The sequence below is a fragment of the Bos javanicus genome, chromosome 3, assembly GCF_032452875.1.
Source record: "Bos javanicus breed banteng chromosome 3, ARS-OSU_banteng_1.0, whole genome shotgun sequence".
Taxonomy (NCBI): Eukaryota; Metazoa; Chordata; class Mammalia; order Artiodactyla; family Bovidae; genus Bos; species Bos javanicus.
Genome location: NC_083870.1, coordinates 70,950,202 through 70,969,320, shown reverse-complemented (window position 1 = coordinate 70,969,320; position 19,119 = coordinate 70,950,202). Strand labels below are relative to the sequence as shown.

Sequence of the window (19,119 nt, the reverse complement as noted above, 5' to 3'; positions counted from 1 at the left end):
TGTAAAGTTTAAAAATAAAATAAAATTTAAAAAAAAGAAATAATTATCTTCAAAGTCTGAAAGACATTTTATATCATTTTTAATTTAAATGATTTATATTCCTGAAGGATGTATCATGCTGACACAGTCATACAGTAACAAAAAAATTCAGTATGGTTCTTGCTAATATGTGTGTGTGTGTGTGTGTGTTTTCAGTTGATTAGTGTGTCCGACCCTTTGCAACCCCACGGATTGTAGTCTGCCAGACTCCTCCATGGGATTTTCCCAGCAAGAATACTGGAGTGGGTTGCCACACCCTCCTTCAGGGGATCATCCTGACCCAGAGATCAAAGCTACATCTCCTGTGTCTCCTGCATTGTAGGTAGATTCTTTACTGCTGATCCACTGAGGGAGCCCTTCTTGATAATACTTATTTCTAATTCCCAACTTCTAGTCAAAATCAGGGCTTTCATATTCATAAAACAACTTTCTGAATATATATATATATATTTATAAAATATTAAATGAGATATAGATATTTTATCTAGAAGTCTCAACATGTATTTTCATGGAGTCATATTTATAGTTCATATTAGCGTGCCCAATGTTTAACAAATATAATTACTCTTCATCAAAATATGTTCATTAAATATAATTTAAAAATTCATATAACTAACCTTTTTGAATGAGATATCTTGGTTTTCTTGTTTTTAATTCATATAAAATAGAAGAAACATGTTTTCTCTTTTCAGTAGAATATTTTAAATCAACAGGAGAATATATACTCTGTGGAAAGAAAATAAAAGCAATGACAACAATGATAATATCTCATATATGTTTTAGAGTTCTCAAAGAACTCTCACATGTATTATAATACATTATCATGATTGACTTTAATTTAAAAAACAACAGCAAAACCTATGAGGTAGGCAAAGTTTAGAAAAGATGAAAAGAGTTCCATTATGTATGATTCTGATAAACAGCCCTCCTATTAAGAGCTGATGATATACTTAAGACAGTGTTCTAACAGAGATTGAGGGGAAAGGAAAGGGGATCTGTCAGGAGGGTGACATGATAAAGGAATTCGAAGGGAGAAGGAATAAGAATAAACAAAAGAAGCAAGAAGCTTTCCTTCAGAGAGCTTGAAGAAAGATTCTAAGAAAGAAGGGACAAAATTATTTCACAGAACACTAAAAGACAGTAAAACAGGAAGAAATAACTGGGGCCAGAATTATCACAAGACTTAAAAGTGTGTGTGGAAAGGATAATAAGTAGCATACTGATAAGGAGCTCTGTGGAGAGCGGAGGCACTCTCAGATGTAAACTATACAATCGCTGTAAACTGGTTGGGAATGATTTAATAATTGATACTGTGTTATCTCTTTCTTCACAGTCCATTCAGGATTGGTACAGATAACTACTTGAGCATCAAATATCATATCTATATTTCAGTCAGCAAGATGGAGCAAAGGATAAAATGATAAAAGGGTACAGGCCAAGTTGTCTTAAAGAACTTTCCTAGAGGCCCTTCCAGTAACTTCTGTTCACATCTCATTGACTTCCCACAACTAAAACTGAGAGGGCAAGAAATCAGCCTTTGTGCTATGGACTTTACTTCCTGGAGTAAAATGGCGGGTCTGTTACAAAAAAAGAAGAGAAGGACAGACATTCGTAGGCAACTAACACACTGCTACAGAAAAAAAAAAATCAGAATTTTAGGAAAGGACATATGCTTGTATTTGAAAACACCTTCCCAGGATATTACGCTTTCCTTGATGAGAACCACTGGTCTAAATTTTGACAATTCACTGGTCTAAATTTTGATTAGCCATATATATTTACATGTGTGTGTATATATATATATATTTGTGAATTGTAAATATATTTGTATTTTGTAAATATATTTATGAATTTGTAAATATATATGTTTACACACACACACACCCATATATATATATATATATGGGTGTGTGTGTGTCCTCAGGTAGATCTCTTTTCTGAGATTTGGTTCTGTATATTTGTTTATCGAATACTTGTATAGTGTTTATCATATTTGCCATTATTGTATACTCTTTACAGATATTTATGTGACACTCATAACAATTATTAACTGAGCTCTTTTGCCCTAGGAAATCTCACAGACACAACATACTCAAGAGTTTTGATGTCCTATCTTTCCTCTAAACCTTTTAGTACTTATTTCTAGTTCTTTGGAATAGTAGTACCTTCATCCAAGGGGAGAAAACTCACAAAAATTCTCTAACATATGATAGGTGATAGAATTTTTAAACAGATTTTTTCATAGTCCCCTTGCCTCAACTGTCCAGTTGTCAAAACCTCTTTTACTCTACAATTTAGAAGGAACACTTGGATATGTGTCCTAGTCCCCTGCATTTACAACTTTATGAACAAATTTCTACACCATATAATAGACATATTTAATTAAATATCCTTGAATTTCTTTTTTTATTTTTATTATTTTTTTAATTTAATTTTATTTTTAAACTTTACAATATTGTATTAGTTTTGCCAAATATCAAAATGAATCCGCCACAGGTATACCTGTGCTCCCCATCCTGAACCCTCCTCCCTGCTCCCTCCCCATACCCTCCCTCTGGGTCGTCCCAGTGCACCAGCCCCTAGCATCCAGTATCGTGCATCGAACCTGGACTGGCGACTCGTTTTATACATGATATTTTACATGTTTCAATGCCATTCTCCCAAATCTCCCTACCCTCTCCCTCTCCCACAGAGTCCATAAGACTGATCTATACATCAGTGTCTCTTTTGCTGTCTCGCATACAGGGTTATTGTTACCATCTTTCTAAATTCCATATATATGCTTTAGTATACTGTATTGGTGTTTTTCTTTCTGGCTTACTTCACTCTGTATAATAGGTTCCAGTTTCATCCATCTCATTAGAACTGATTCAAATGTATTCTTTTTAATGGCTGAGTAATACTCCATTGTGTATATGTACCACTGCTTTCTTATCCATTCATCTGCTGATGGGCATCTAGGTTGCTTCCATGTCCTGGCTATTATAAACAGTGCTGCGATGAACATTGGGGCACATGTGTCTCTTTCCCTTCTGGTTTCCTCAGTGTGTATGCCCAGCAGTGGGATTGCTGGATCATAAGGCAGTTCTATTTCCAGTTTTTTAAGGAATCTCCACACTGTTCTCCATAGTGGCTGTACTAGTTTGCATTCCCACCAACAGTGTAAGAGAGTTCCCTTTTCTCCACACCCTCTCCAGCATTTATTGCTAGTAGACTTTTGGATCGCAGCCATTCTGACTGGCGGGAAATGGTACCTCATAGTGGTTTTGATTTGCATTTCTCTGATAATGAGTGATGTTGAGCATCTTTTCATGTGTTTGTTAGCCATCTGTATGTCTTCTTTGGAGAAATGTCTATTTAGTTCTTTGGCCCATTTTTTGATTAGGTCATTTATTTTTCTGGAGTTGAGCTGTAGGAGTTGCTTGTATATTTTTGAGATTAGTTGTTTGTCAGTTGCTTCATTTGCTATTATTTTCTCCCATTCTGAAGGCTGTCTTTTCACCTTGATAATAGTTTCCTTTGTTGTGCAGAAGATTTTAAGTTTAATTAGGTCCCATTTGTTTATTTTTGCTTTTATTTCCAATATTCTGGGAGGTGGGTCATAGAGGATCCTGCTGTGATGTATGTCGGAGAGTGTTTGAGTGTTTTGCCTATGTTCTCCTCTAGGAGTTTTATAGTTTCTGGTCTTACGTTGAGATCTTTAATCCATTTTGAGTTTATTTTTGTGTATGGTTATCTTTTAAATTTTATATGTTCTCTAAATTATTTTTTGAAAACACTGTCTCTATGCAGTGACTCATGCAAGGATTTTTTTTTTTTTTAATGTTTATGTTAGGTACTCAGTATTATCTGGTGCTGGAATGAATCTCAATTTTTATTCTGCTCTAAAAAATCCTTCCCTGATAACTTTTACACAATACTACTTTAATTTCTTACATGACAAAAGTACTACTTTTTGCTAGAAAGATAAATAGGTAGCTACTTTTGAGCTCACCTATTCTGTCTATATTTAGAAATTTTTCTTAAGGTTATCAAGAATAATTATAGTAATACACAGTAACACATTATCCAAAAATGGCAATATTTTAAGTAATGCTGTTTCTATTTTCATTTGGGTTCAATTCTTTCCACTAAACAAAGTATGACAAAAAATGTAGACTACTGTTTTGCAACCAAATCTTAACAATCAACTTCAAAGTCTTTTTCAATCTCAAATTTGTCCATCAATCTTCTTCATGCCATATTATCATTCTTGTATCCTTTTACTTCTATGAATTTTGCTTTATTTTGGTAACCACGTTCTGTCTCTCCCTCTTAACAATGTAATTTATCATATGTTAAAAATCAATTCAAATTCTAATTCAGTGATGGAAATGGACTGTTTCTTTCTTTAAGATCTCACATTTACATTCTCCTTATAAGAAAATAATAAAAGTAGAATGAAATGGTACATTCAACAATTCTTTTTCTACTAGTACTTATTCCTTTACCCCTCTAGAAGAATAAAAAAAATTTTAAATGTATGTATTTGTCAAATCTGAATAGCCAAACTCTATCACAAAGTTTATTTGCAGAATCACGAAATTTTAAAGCCCTCAAGTCAAATCAATATATATATATTGGTTTGCCCCCTTATCCTTTTTCATATATAATTCACATATCATTGTCTGTCATCATTTAAAATAATTTTCCCTTCCTTGGATTTTATAAAAGAAGAATCCACGACACAGGGTGCATACGTGATGTGAAACAAATCGATAGAAAGATGATCAGAGTCTAAAACTTCAAATGATCTGAGACTTATATAAGCTGTTAATATAAAGAAAATTGTATTTTTGTTTTATATACTACAGTTAAAGAAAGGAAGGATGTACCCATTTATTTATTGATCTTCAAAATCACAAAGAAAGCAAGTCATGATACCACTGGAGATAATATAATAAGTATCTTGTTTTCAGTAACTGAAAGGATATTCTATTAACTAAAGTACCTTAACCTTAACACTGGTCTTCAATAACTTAGGGAAGCATTTTAAGGATTTTTGGTAGCATTTAGAAAAGAAATAATCACCAAGGAGCAGTATATATTGAAAACAAATTAATTACATCAGGTATAATTTTATTTTTAACGGAGTCAGAATCAGGTTCAAATACCCTTTATAAGATAGACCTGAATTTCAATAACGTTTGATAAATACTTTCACTAGTTTATAGAAAGATAATATGATTAGGTACAGATCAGAGATGTCCAGTTATCATATGGAAAAGAGTAAGGATTAGTAAAATGAAGGGAGGTCTCTAATGTCATGATACATGGACATGTTCTTAGCCCTATGCTGATCAATATTTATCTGAGTGATGTGAATAAAACTATAAGGAAAATTCTTATCAAATTTTCAAAGGAGGTGGTAAAAGAACAAAATCAGTTAAGATCAGACAAATTTAAAAGATTACAGATAGATGGAGCAATGGATTGAATTGGAAAAGATGAATTTTAATAGGAATAAATATTGCAGTTGGGAAAATACATTTAATCACTAAAATAATATTATTGAAAACATGAATGATAAAAATATTTTAATTAAGACTATAGTAAAAGTCTATTGTGTGATGACTTTTATGCTGTATTCTATCTAGAATGAGGGAAATGACAGTCTTACCGTATTTATTTCTGATCAGAACCATAGCTGAAGTACTATGTCAGGTCAGGGCAACAGATTTTCAGATTAAAGATACCCTGGAATATGAAAAGAAAGGAGCCTACCTACTGAATTATTTTTAAAATAAGACCTACATAAATAAGCCATGCATAAGTATAGAGAAGAGGTAATAGAGATCCAGGCTTCTCATGTCCTCCAACTTCCATCTTCCTTATCTTCTAAAAGGATACCATTCTCTTATTCAAATCATAGAAATTTAGAATTTCATCTCTATTTTATGCTTTTTCTGAAACACTTTAAATCGGCAATTCTACTTTCTAAATCTATTTCAAATCTGTTTGCTTCTCTCTGACTTCACTTCACTTCTCTAGTATAATCTATAAACATCTCTTCCAAACAGAAATATCAATGGTTTCCTATTGGTCTCTGCCAAAACCCTTGTTTTCACAAGATAGATTTACATTTGTCAAAAGGTAACTCTGATCATTGTTTTTCTTTGGCTTTAAAATCCCATAATGGCCGTCCAAGGTCCTTACTATGTCCAAATCCTTATTATGAGACACAAAAACTCAGTAAAATATGGCCCTCAAATACACAATCAAACTATCTTGTGCTACTCAACTTGGTTAATTATACTCCTACCATATGGATTTCATTCAGTCCCTTGAACCCAATCCAACTAAAACAAGCTACTGCATGCCTCAGTTCCCTGTGTAAGCTCTTTCCTATGCCTAGAACACTCTCCTTCCTATACTTTTCATGACTAGCTTCTTATCCTTTATGTCTTAATTTTAAATATTATCCCCTCAGAAAAAAAACATGTTGTGAAAATCCTATGAGGATGCCTACTTCTCTACCTCATTCTTCTCAATTCTCTACCTCAGCACCTTATTTAATTCATAACATTTATCACAATTTTATTTGTTTACTAAGGTTATATATTTTTTCTTAGAATCTAGTCCACAAAGCACTAAGAACTTTTCTTATCTTGTTTACTCAAAGTAAAGAGTGGCCCTTGGCACTCAGCATACTCAACAATTATTTGTTACATGTGGAATGAATAGCATTAAAGAGAAGTGCTAGAAGCAATGAGTGGAGGTTTAGGAACATTGGCTAACATAATACAAACTCCATTTTTTGGTAATAGTCTAACAACTAGACATTGCTGTTTCGTCACTAAGTCATGTTCAGCACTTTGTGACCCCATGAACTGCAGCACGCCAGACCTCCCTGTCCTTCACTATCTCCCACTGTTTGCTCAAATTTATGTCCACTGAGTCAAAGATGCCATCCAACAATCTCATCCTCTGCTGCCCGCTTTTCCTCCTGCCCTCAATTTTTTTTCCAGCATCAGGGTCTTTTCCAATGAGCTGACTCTTCACTTCAGTGGCCAAAGTATTGCAGCTTCAGCTTCACCATCAGTCCTTCCAGTGAATATTCAGGGTTGATTTCCTTTAGGATTGAGTGGTTTGATTTCCTTAGTCCAAGGGACTCTCAAGAGTCTTCTCCAACAGCACAACTCAAAAGCATAAATTCTTTGGCACTCAGCCTTCTTTATGGTCCAACTCTCATATCCATACATGACTACTGGAAAAACTATAGCTATGACTAGATGGACATTTGTCAGCAAAGTGAAATCTCTTCTTTTTAATATGCTGTCTAGGTTTTTCATAGGTTTTCTTCCAAGGAGGCAGCATCTTTTAATTTCATGGCTGCAATCACTGTCCACAGTGGCTTTGGAGCCCAAGAAAATAAAATCTGTCATTGCTTCCATTTTTTCCCCCATCTATTTGCCATGAAGTGATGGGACCGGATACCATGATTTTTGTTTTTTGAATGCTGAGTTTTAAGCCAGCTTTTTTCACTCCCTTCTTTCCCCTCATCAAGAGGCTCTTTAATTCCTCTTCACTTTCTGCCATGAGAGTGATATCATTTGCATATCTGAAGTTGATATTCATCCTGGCAATCTTGATTCCAGATTGTGAGTCATCCAGCCCGGCATTTCACATGATTAACTCTGCATAGAAGTTAAAAAAGCAGGGTGACAATATATAGCCTCAATGTAATGCTTTCCCGATTTTGAACAAGTCCATTGTTCCATGTTCAGTTCAAACTGTTCCTTCTTGACCTGCATATAAGTTTCTCAGGAGACAGGTAACATGGTCTGGTATTTCCATTTCTTTAAGAATTTTCCATAGTTTGTTGTGATCCACACAGTCAAAGGCTTTTGCATGGTCAATGAAACATAAGAGGATGGTGTTTCCCTTCTTTTTCTATGCTCCAACATATGTTTGCAATTTGATCTATGGTTCCTCTGCCTTTTCTAAATCCAGCTTGAACATTTCAAAGTTCTCAGTTCATATACTGTGAAAGCCCAGCTTGAAAGATTTTGAGCATTACCTTGCTAGTATGTGAAATGAGTGCAACAATACAATAGAAAATTCTTTGGCACTGCCTCTTTTGGGACTGAAATGAAAACTGACCTTTTCCTAAATTGCTAGTTTATATTTATTAAAGGACTCTACCCAACTAATACTTTAAAATAATCTGTTCTTTAATTCCTGAAACTTTTCATACTCTAGGTCTATTCCAAAGCATTTCACTGAGCAACCCTTTACAATTCTCCTATTCCCTTCTTCTAAGCATTTTATCATATACATCAACAGAAACTCTCTATATTTCCTGAAGGCTCTTTAACTTTACCATTTCTCAATATGCTACCCACAGAAAAACATAACTATCTGGCAAAAAAGACACACACACATATATGATTCAGGTACATCTCTCTATGTACCTGTTCTTTTGATTTCTACATCACAATAAGCCAGAGAACAAAAACCACAATGAAAGAGTTCTTCCTTGATAATACTGAGTAGAGGGGCCAAGAAAAAAAAAACATCTGTAAGTAGTGTTAAAATAGGAAAAGATAATCTATATATGAATAAATCTCATTCAATTATAATGAAGAAAAAACTCAGAGTGTTAAGGAAAATTAGAATAGATTAACTGAGGATCCATGGAGTTTCTTGTAATTGACAAACCACACAAGTACATGGTTGTAAAATATCAGATGGTTGACTCTGCTGCTGCTGCTGCTAAGTCGCTTCAGTAGTGTCTGACTCTGTGCGACCCCACAGATGGCAGCCCACCAGACTCCGCCATCCCTGGGATTCTCCAGGCAAGAACACTGGAGTGGGTTGCCATTTCCTTCTCCAATGCATGAAAGTCAAAGTGAAGTCGCTCAGTAAGTGTCCGACTCTTCATGATCCCATGGACTACAGCCTACCAGGCTCCTCCATCCACGGGATTTTCCAGGCAAGAGTACTGGAGTGGGTTGCCATTGCCTTCTCTGTGGTTGACTCTACTAGCTATTTAATTCCCCTTCCCAAGAATGGTGACAGTGGTAACAATTTCCTCAGTCTTCTTTCTAGATCAAGGGTAAATATTTTAAGTTAAACTTTCTGTCTCTGAAAATCAAGATTAATTTCCAATCCTTAGTGGTCTGAGTTCTAAATTTAGTGTAGTTACGTGTTCTGAAGATTGTTGGCTTTGTTTTCACAATATATATTATGCAAATAAGAGTCCTTTGACTTTAAAGGAAATTATGTCTTTGATTAAAGCAGATTGTTAATGAAGACTCATTGTTATCTGTTTTATGCCTATACTATCTGTAGTATCCTATACCTGAACAAGCATTTGCTTTGACTATGTTATATATTATTCATTGTAAGTAGTCTCCATTTTAATGATTCTAAAACCTCTTGAGAAACACAGCCAAGATACCAGCCCCTGGTGTCCTACCCCATTTGTTGTTTCTGTTGCCTTTCATCTTCTCAGCCAAAACATGATCTTTAAAAGTGCTAATCCAGATCTTAGGTATTCCATATAATACTCAGAAAACTTTAGAAATATGCTAAAATCCAAACTAAAAAAGTTGTTCTCTTTTGTCTGAATGATAACTAGTAGCTCTAGTGTTTGGCTACACATCCTGTCACTAACTTAGCAAGCAAAACCTTTGATAATGCATAGTGATCCACGCATGGCGAGTTCCACTTGACCTTGGCTTTCAAGAATAAGTACTGGTTAACAGGAAAAGCCATTGAGGAAGGGGCATGATTTAAGATAAAAGTTTTATGCGAAAAAGTTACTTTTTAAGATATTCCCCTTAAGCAACTGGCAGGTTTAACTGCTAGCTGAAAAATTGCTACTACCTTATATTTGATCCTAATCTTACTTTATCATAACAAAAAAAGACTAGAAATGAAGTGATAATATTCTTGATAAATGGGGAAGAGATTTCACAAACCTGGATAAACAAATACAGGAGAAACCTAGTAGATATAAAATGAAATGCGACATTTTTTGTCTATACAAAAAATAGCCACAGAAATAAGGATGGCTGAAATTATATTTTGCTGCAATTGTCCAGTTAAAGAACACATGAAAAAAGCATCATAGGAAGTTATGCTCCCTCAGTTGAAGAATGATTAAAGTCTAAGGTCTATCCTTACGCAGATCAGAGGTGCCAATGGGCAAATCATTGAGGCCCACTCTTAAGTGTGCTATATGACACTGGTAATATAGCAACTGCTTGGTAGCAGCAGTTGTCAAAAACTCAGTAAAAAGAGATACTGCAAACTTTCAGATTTCAAAGTAAGTTATAATTTCAAGTTCAGAGAATACAATGGTAGTTCATCAATAATAATAATTGATACTATAGAACAGAAGTAAAGGGCATGAGGACATTTCAGAGTATACAGGTTTATGCTTCTTTGAAAAATCTCTCCAGAAATATGTTTGGTTAATTACTATTCACATGACAATGAAATTCCATTCATAATCCTTTTTTAAGACATTTTTACATTGTCTAATAGCCAACATATTATATAGTAGTAATTGAAAATAATTCTGTATCTGATTTATCTAAGGATCACATTTTAAAAGTGTATAACTCTACATAATCAATATCATTTTTTCATATCTTTCAAGCACTTATTGCATTCTACCTTATATAATAGTTAGGTACATTTTTCATCCCTAGAAGACATTATTCTTTCTGAGAACTGGGGCCATAGTTTACTTATCTCAATATCCCTGCACCATTTTGCCTGGATTCTTCAACCTCTGTTGCAGTATCAATTCACAAATAACAAAAAGGAACTGAGACATTTGATTAGTTTTTCAACAAATATGTATTGAGTGCCAGCTATATCCATGGTACCATGCTAGGCAAAAGTACGAAGTTTTTATTTTGTGAATATTTAAATTCTATACTTCTCAAAATATGGCATGATTTAATGATTAACCCTCTATATAGATATGGAAAACATCTGAAGAAAGATAAAAATATTGAAAGTGAGAAAAAGCATAGTAGAAAGCACAGGCTGACTGCTAAACACATTCCTGATAAAAATCTGCATTTTATTAAGCCCCAAGTATTAATTCAATTTAATGTTGAATTAATTTAAAACAATGTTTAGTAAATAAATAATTTTAAATATAATCATTTTGAAATGAAAGGGACATACTATGCATTAGTAATATAAGTTAATACTGCTTAGTGAAGTCGCTCAGTCGTTTCCGACTCTTTGCAACCCCATGGACTACAGCCTACCAGGCTGCTCTGTTCATGGGATTTTCCAGGCAGTAGTACTGGAGTGGATTGCCATTTCCTTCAGTAACCCCCAAATGAGATCACTAACAACACGCTGGTGGTAAAATTTAATGATGGACAATGAAGTACTTTTTAGGGGAAAAAAAAAAAAACAGAAAACTTTTTAATTAACAGTAAAATACATAGCTCAAGAATCTATATTTCTAGGTATATTTGAACAATGTTTGTATTTATGAAAAAAGGAGAAAAGAGCAAAAATTGAAACTGCCAATATTTTATGATGTTTAGATTGTTCTCCTTTAACCTACACCACTCAGTCATGTAGGACTCTTTGTGACCCCATGGACTATACAGTTCATGGAATTCTCCAGGTCAGAATACTGGAGTGAGTAGCCTTTTCCTTCTCCAGGGTATCTTTTCAACCCAGGGATCGAACCCAGTCTTGCTCATTGTAGGCGGATTCTTTACCAGCTGAGCCACAAGGGAAGTCCTTAACCTATACACCTTAAGCAAATATAACGTTATAGAAAGTTTGAAATCGGCTTAGAATCTGAGAAAGGGTTTATATTTACCATAAAGATCTCAATAAATTAACATAGTAGCCATAGATATAATTGTGTTTTAAAGTGGTGGTTGTTTAGTTGCTAAGTTGTGTCTGACTCTTGGGACCCCATAAACTGGAGCCTGCCAGGCTCCTCTGTCCATGGGATTCTCCTGGCATGGGTTGGAATGGCTTGCCACTTCCTTCTCCAGGGGATCTTCCCTACCCAGGGATTGAACCCCAGTCTCCTGCATAACAGGTAGATTCCTTACCAACTGAGCTAAGCATACTATATACAACTTAAATGTGCTTTATAAATACATATTGATAAAATATTAAATTGACTTGGTAACAACTACTTGGATAATATTTTCTAGAATTGAGGATTTAGACTTCTGCAGCTGGCAGTGATATAACTCATTTGGGGAATTCAGAGTATTTGTAAATATTGCTTCATATAAGATTTTATTACTATACCAAGGACTAAAACAACTGTTTTAAATGCAGTATAATCATGCTTCATCCCTCTGAATGACATATATATATATATAAAATGAACTGCGGGGACTGCTTTGAGTAAAAAGTGGATTATGTAATAGTCAGGATTTATAATATATATGTCTACATATGTTTGTGTGTGTGTAAAACAGTATATGTACATACACTCATGAGACAGATAAATAGAAAGCCTCAACCAAGTGCTTTAATCAACCCTGAATTGCCAGCCTGTAAGTTCTACAGCTTCAGTACAAATCTCAGTCTATTCAACTTCACAATGTATTTAGCACAGCTTCCTAAACAACCTCAGTCCTACTGCTCTTATTTCCAGTAGAAAATACTTCAGCCATGGTCCAAATGTTTATTATTTACAGGAAGTCAAATGCTCCTGTGGCTAGGTAAATGGCTCAAAACTGTGGCTACTAAAACTTTCAAAAGCAAACAGGTTTATTTGCAGTTCTTAAGCTAATAAAGTAGGTATTGTCAGAATCATTATAATTTGTAAAGCAAAAACTTAAATATAAAGAAATGCCTGCAATTTACCATGAGTCTCTACAGGCTTTCTAGATGGATATAATCAACTAAATCCATGCTTAGATGGAATGTCTCTAAAAATATCTTAATAGATCAGTGAGCAGCAATGTGATTCAGTAATTAATATTTTCCAAGTCATGGTGCTAAATTTGATTTGAGAAAATTCAGTCCTATCAATTTACAGATGAGTCATAATACACAAATCTTTGTCATTCAAAGCTTAGACCAATATTAAAATACACTGAAATAGCTACTCTGTCTTACCATGAACAAATAAAAATTCATTTTAAGTAAGTGGTAAAGAATGGTCATTTTATTAACTTTGCTTCTTTTTATTATAAAAAGATGGACAGCTTGAAAAGTTTTGCATTAGCAGTCTTTGCAAAGCCATTTTTTTTTGCTAGTACATTTCACTGGATTTAAAAATGGTAATATTAGCTTTCTTGCATGAGGAAGTAAATAATTTCATGAACATTTTTATGCAAGTTTCAAATAGCTAAAACATGCAGGCTTGGATGATTATTAAGTGTATTTCTGTTTTCAACTTTACACTTATCTTGTGTGTACAGCTGATATCCCTAGTGTCCAATCAGAGACAGGTTTTCATCCTGTTGTCCAGGGAATGATGGGCACAATTCCTTTGACACTGATGAGAGGTGAATACATAAATCCAGCCCACTTCAGTGAAAATTGACCCATAATTTTTTTTTACCCTGAAGAAAAATACAGGTAATAAAGTTTAAAGATGGAAAAAAATACAGTTAAAACTCTTGAGGTGTACCATTATTTAACAATAGTAAGCAAACATTACATTTTGCCTTGAGGACAGTGAGCTCCAGATTTGCTTTCAGGTGCTCATGAATTCTAATAATCACGGTTTTCTATATGATAGAAAGAAATCTAAAAATATGAATGATAGGTTTTTCACATTTCAGTGAACTCACAAGTTAAAACTAAAAAGAAAAGGCATAATTTTTAAATATTTTCTTCTACCTCTACTCTCCCTTAAGATGTTTCTTATGAAATGAGTGTATGTATTTTCTATAAATATTTAGTAGTGGAAAATATACATGATTTTACACATAAAGACTAGCCACCAAATTAAAAATGTGTGGACCTTGTATACAACTAGTATTTTCAAAATTATATCAGCATTCCTAAGATTTGGGGGAGAAATGACATGGTATGGTAAGTCAAATCAATTGCCCCTAAATCAAATATCCTACGTCTAACAGTAGCAAAAAGAAATGCTGTGAACAGTCAAGGCTATCCAACAAAGTACTCTCATTTACTTTAACAACCCATTAAGGATTTACTATTAATTTATCTATATAACTTAGTTTGTTTATATCATTGGCCTATAGCATTTCCAGAATAATGAGTTTTATTATAATCATCACAGTATGGTAATCCTTTTCCTTCTCTATCTTTGAAAGGTGTTCTAAGTTCTTCTATAACAGGCCCAGCAAGAAAATCTGTTTTATTTACATAGTTCAAAATTTTGTAAGATCCTTTTGCACTCTATATTTTATTTTTGACTTGCATCTTATTTTAATCTATCTTCTTTCAATGATAACCTTAATTCTTCCTGTCTCACACAAAGATTTCAATGATAAGCAGAATTCTATTAGCTACTCTTTTCATGTTAGCACAGTGCATTAATATTTTCAGAAAATATACCAAAATCACGCCATGAGTTATAAATTATGACTCAAAATATGAGCTCAGTTTAAACTTCTTGTAAATTCAGATAATAGAATTTTAAATCAGTAAATATTTGTTGAGTGCCTCCTATGTGCATATTACTGTGCTAGGTAAAAGGTGGAAAAACAAATAAATTACAATCTGCCATAAAGTGGCTTATATTCCTAGAATAAAGATATTCACATAAAATAGTCACCTTCTAAGGAAGTATGGCGTAGATAACTTTACATAGAAGTAGACATAAGAAAAATATTACTAACAATATTTTAACTGAGAGAAACTAACTTCCTCTAATATAAAAAGAGAAGAAATCTATGTTCTGGACCACATCAGGGATTTTATTGTTTTATTTAATGCTGTAAACTGAAGCGAGAAATAGATAAAGAGGTACAATTCTGGGAATAATCTCATTCTTAAACAAAAGGAAGTAAAGATGAGATTCCAGGAAGGAGGCTTTGGCTTTGCCACCAAAACCTTAAGGTGAATGAACAAAAGCATTTTAGTCCCTACTTTGAGATGGAGGCTGTATGATGGTATAATTGTAGAAAGAAGGCAATGTGCTGGAATGGGGGGTGAACTGGAGGAAATACATAGCAATATTTTATATATTAGCTCTATTTCTGAAAGAGACTTTGCTCTCCATAACTGGCTGGTTCACAGCAGCCAGGATCAAATGTAGTTAATTCTACTGAGTTTAATTTTAATACTGGAATCTTACACAAAATGCAGAAATGGCTCTCTTCTGAAGGAAAAGGTGCTGGTGAGATATAATGCTCAATTTCTGTAAGCATCCTTTCCCTCCTTTGGAGTTAAATCTCCAATATACAGACTCCATTCTCCTTTCAATTCTAGGACTTAACTAACATAGGAGATAAGACTGAAGTCTATAAGACAATAAGACTAATCTTTCAGACTAATACTTGGGAATTTCCTATTAATTTACCTTTGCTCATAGTCTACACAATATTATGTTAATTTGGATTTTGCATCATTCTGAAGCCTTCACCATTCCCTTCAACCTTTGAAATGTTTCCTAGTTCTAACTTGACATGTGCCTTGGACCATTTCCCATGACTCCATTTGAGCAATCCAGTCTTAAGTACCAGTTTTTTGTTTTTGTTTTTTTAAAGTCATTGAGCACTGTCTAGGCTTTAATACTTAATGACAGATTTCATTAATGCCAATTTTTTTCTCAACCTGACCCAATTTTAATTTTGCTAAACTTTTTCATATCAGTAGGTCATTTGTTGCTGGTCATGTAGACAGTGAATAGAGCTCACTAGATTTGAAGCTACTTACCAAACTGACCCTCCTCTGCTAATTCCTAGCACTATAACCATCCTGCTCCAGTGGCCAAGTCCAAATTCTTTCTTAGCCTAAACAATTTTTCTTTAATTAATATACCATTTGCCATGAATCACAAGATAAAATGCATGTTAAAGTTCAAATCTGCATGATATTTTTGAACATGAAATATTATCATAAGATTGAGCTCATTGGAAAGCATCTTGAAGAAACTGGCAACATGAATCAGGCACATGTAAAATAAGTGATAATGCTTAATTCACATAAGGAAAGCATGGGGCAAACAGGAGACTGAACAGAAATGACTGAGCCATTTGAAGCATATTGTGTATAATAGAATAGGAAGCAAGAAGCATTGAAAACATCAGTTCAGTTCAATTCTGTCACTCAGTCGTGTCTGACTCTTTGTGACCCCATGGACTGCAGCACGCCAGGCTTCCCTGTCCATCACCAACTCCTGGAGCCTACTCAAACTCATGTCCATTGAGTCAGTGACGCCATATAACCATCTCATCCTCTATTGTCCCCTTCTCCTCCTGCTTCCAATCTTTCCCAGGATCAGGGTCTTTTCCGGTGATTTGGTTCTTCACTTCAGATGGCCAAAGTACTGGAGTTTCAGCTTCAGCATCAGTCCTTCCAATGAATATTCACAACTGATTTCCTTTAGGATTGACTGGTTTGATCTCCTTGCCATCCAAAGGACTCTCAGGAGTCTTTTCCAATACCACAGTTCAAAAGCATCAATTCTTCAGTGCTCAGCTTTCTTTGTAGTCCAACTCTCACATCCATACATGACTACTGGAAAAACTATAACTATGAATAGATGGACCTTTGTTGGCAAAGTAATGTCTCCACTTTTTAATATACTGTCTAGTTTGGTCATAACTTTTCTTCCAAGGAGCAAGCATAAATGGATACAAAATTATAAAACTCCCATAAAGTATTAGAATCTATGGCCTGTATTACGCTCTTCACATGAAGAGCTGTTTCATTAGAAAAGAGTCTGATGCTGGGAAAGATTGAAGGCAGGAGATGAAGGGGACCACAGAGGACAAGATAGTTGAATGGCATCATTGACTCAATGGACATGAGTTTGAACAAGTTCTGGGAGATGGTGAATAACAGGGAAGCCTGGCGTGCTGCAGTCCATGGGTTCGCAAAGAGTTGGACACGAATGAGCGACTCAACGACAAGGCTCTTTCATCCAGTTTCTGGAAACATTTCTACATTCTCTTATCTTTATGACATTTTAACATATAGACAAATTTAGTCTTCTAACTATAAGATTTCACTCTTTACCCTCTCCTTTACAACATAAATAAAATAATTAAATAATCATCCTAAGATTTCATTGCCCATTATCCTATACAAAGTTGAACAGTAAATGTAACTTGTTAATTCTAAGTAATTCAATAGATATATAGCTGTACATATGGTATTAAAATGAATAGAGAGACGTTTTTTTTGCCAAATAATCATTTTAAGCACTTAAGTGAAGACTAAAATGTCCATTAACAGCCCTAACCAACTTCAGTTTGCATAGTTCCTCTCATAGTTCCCTTCCCATTCACACATCTGTGAAGCTATTTTTTACCTCCACAATTTTGTTCACATTTTTTTCAACCTAAACTTTGATCTTTGAAAAAGCAAGAGAGTTCCAGAAAAACATCTATTTCTGCTTTACTGACTATGCCAAAGCCTTTGACTGTGTGGATCACAATAAAATGTGGAAAATTCTGAAAGAGATGGGGATACCAGAGCACCTGACCTGCCTCTTGAGAAACCTGTATGCAGGTCAGGAAGCAACAGTTAGAACTGGACATGGAACAACAGACTGGTTTCACAGTCTGTGGAAAGGAGTACGTCAAGGCTGTATATTGTCACCCTGCTTATTTAACTTATACGCAGAGCACATCATGAGAAACGCTATACTGGAGGAAGCACAAGCTGGAATCAAGATTGCTGGGAGAAATATCAATAACCTCAGATATGCAGATGACATTACCCTTATGGAAGAAAGTGAAGAAGAACTAAAGAGCCTCTTGATGAAAGTGAAAGAGCGGAGTGAAAAAGGTGGCTTAAAGTTCAACATTCAGAAAACTAAGATCATGGTATCTGGACCCATCACTTCATAGCAAATAGATGGGGAAATAGTGGAAACAGTGGCTGACTTTATTCTTCTGGGCTCCAAAATCACTGCAGATGGTGACCGCAGCCATGAAATTAAAAGACACTTACTCCTTGGAAGGAAAGTTATGACCAACCCAGACAGCATATTAAAAAGCAGAGACATTACTTTGTCAACAAAGCTCCATCTAGTCAAGGCTATAGTTTTTCCTGTGGTCATGTATGGATGTGAGAGTTGGACTATAAAGAAAGCTGTGCACCAAAAATTGATGCTTTTGCACTGTGGTGTTGGAGAAGACTCTTGAGAGTCCCTTGGAGTGCTGCTGCTGCTAAGTCGTTTCAGTCGTGTCCGACTCTGTGCGACCCCATAGACGGCAGCCCACCGGGCTCCCCTGTCCCTGGGATTTTCCAACCAGTCCATCCTAAAGGAGATCAGTTCTGGGTGTTCATTGGAAGGACTGATGTTGAAGCTGAAACTCCAATACTTTGGCCACCTGATGCAAAGAGCTGACTCATTGGAAAAGACCCTGATGCTGGGAAACATTGAGGGCAGGAGGAGAAGGGGATGACAGAGCTTGAGATGGTTGGATGGCATCAGCGGCTCAATGGACATGGGTTTGGGTGGACTCTGGGTGTTGGTGATGGACAGGGAGGCCTGGAGTGCTGCTGTTCATGGAGTCGCAAAGAGTTGGACACAACTGAGCAACTGAACTGAACTGAACCTTTGATTTATTCATTTTTGATGTTCATTTTTTAATATTTCTATCACATGTTGTGTTTATTTATACAGATGTATTGGTCATTTTTATAACCCCATCTAAACTACAATTTCCTAAATAACAAAAAATTCTACCCCTCTGATTTTCCCAAAGTCTGCTGAGGTGAAAATAAGCACTAAGGTTAGAGCATAGCACTTGAAACATGCCTTATGAACTCCGGGAGTTGGTGATGGAGAGGGAGGCCTGGCGTGCTGCGATTCATGGGGTCGCAAAGAGTCGGACACGACTGAGCGACTGATCTGATCTGATCTGATCTGAAATGGGAAAGGAATCTAAAAAAGAGTAGATACACGTGTATATATAACCAATTCACTTTGCT

At 35.0% G+C, this 19,119-nt stretch overlaps 1 protein-coding gene across 7 annotated transcripts in view; it reads right to left on the bottom strand.

Moving 5' to 3' along the window:
• Positions 1-19,119, bottom strand: part of LRRIQ3 (leucine rich repeats and IQ motif containing 3) — a 207,349-nt gene that overhangs the window by 84,007 nt on the left and 104,223 nt on the right. For all 7 annotated transcript variants that reach the window (XM_061411589.1, XM_061411585.1, XM_061411586.1 and 4 more), the window contains one exon: positions 657-765. In XM_061411589.1, coding sequence (XP_061267573.1) covers positions 657-765 — 109 coding nt within the window. The remainder of the gene's footprint in view (positions 1-656; positions 766-19,119) is intronic.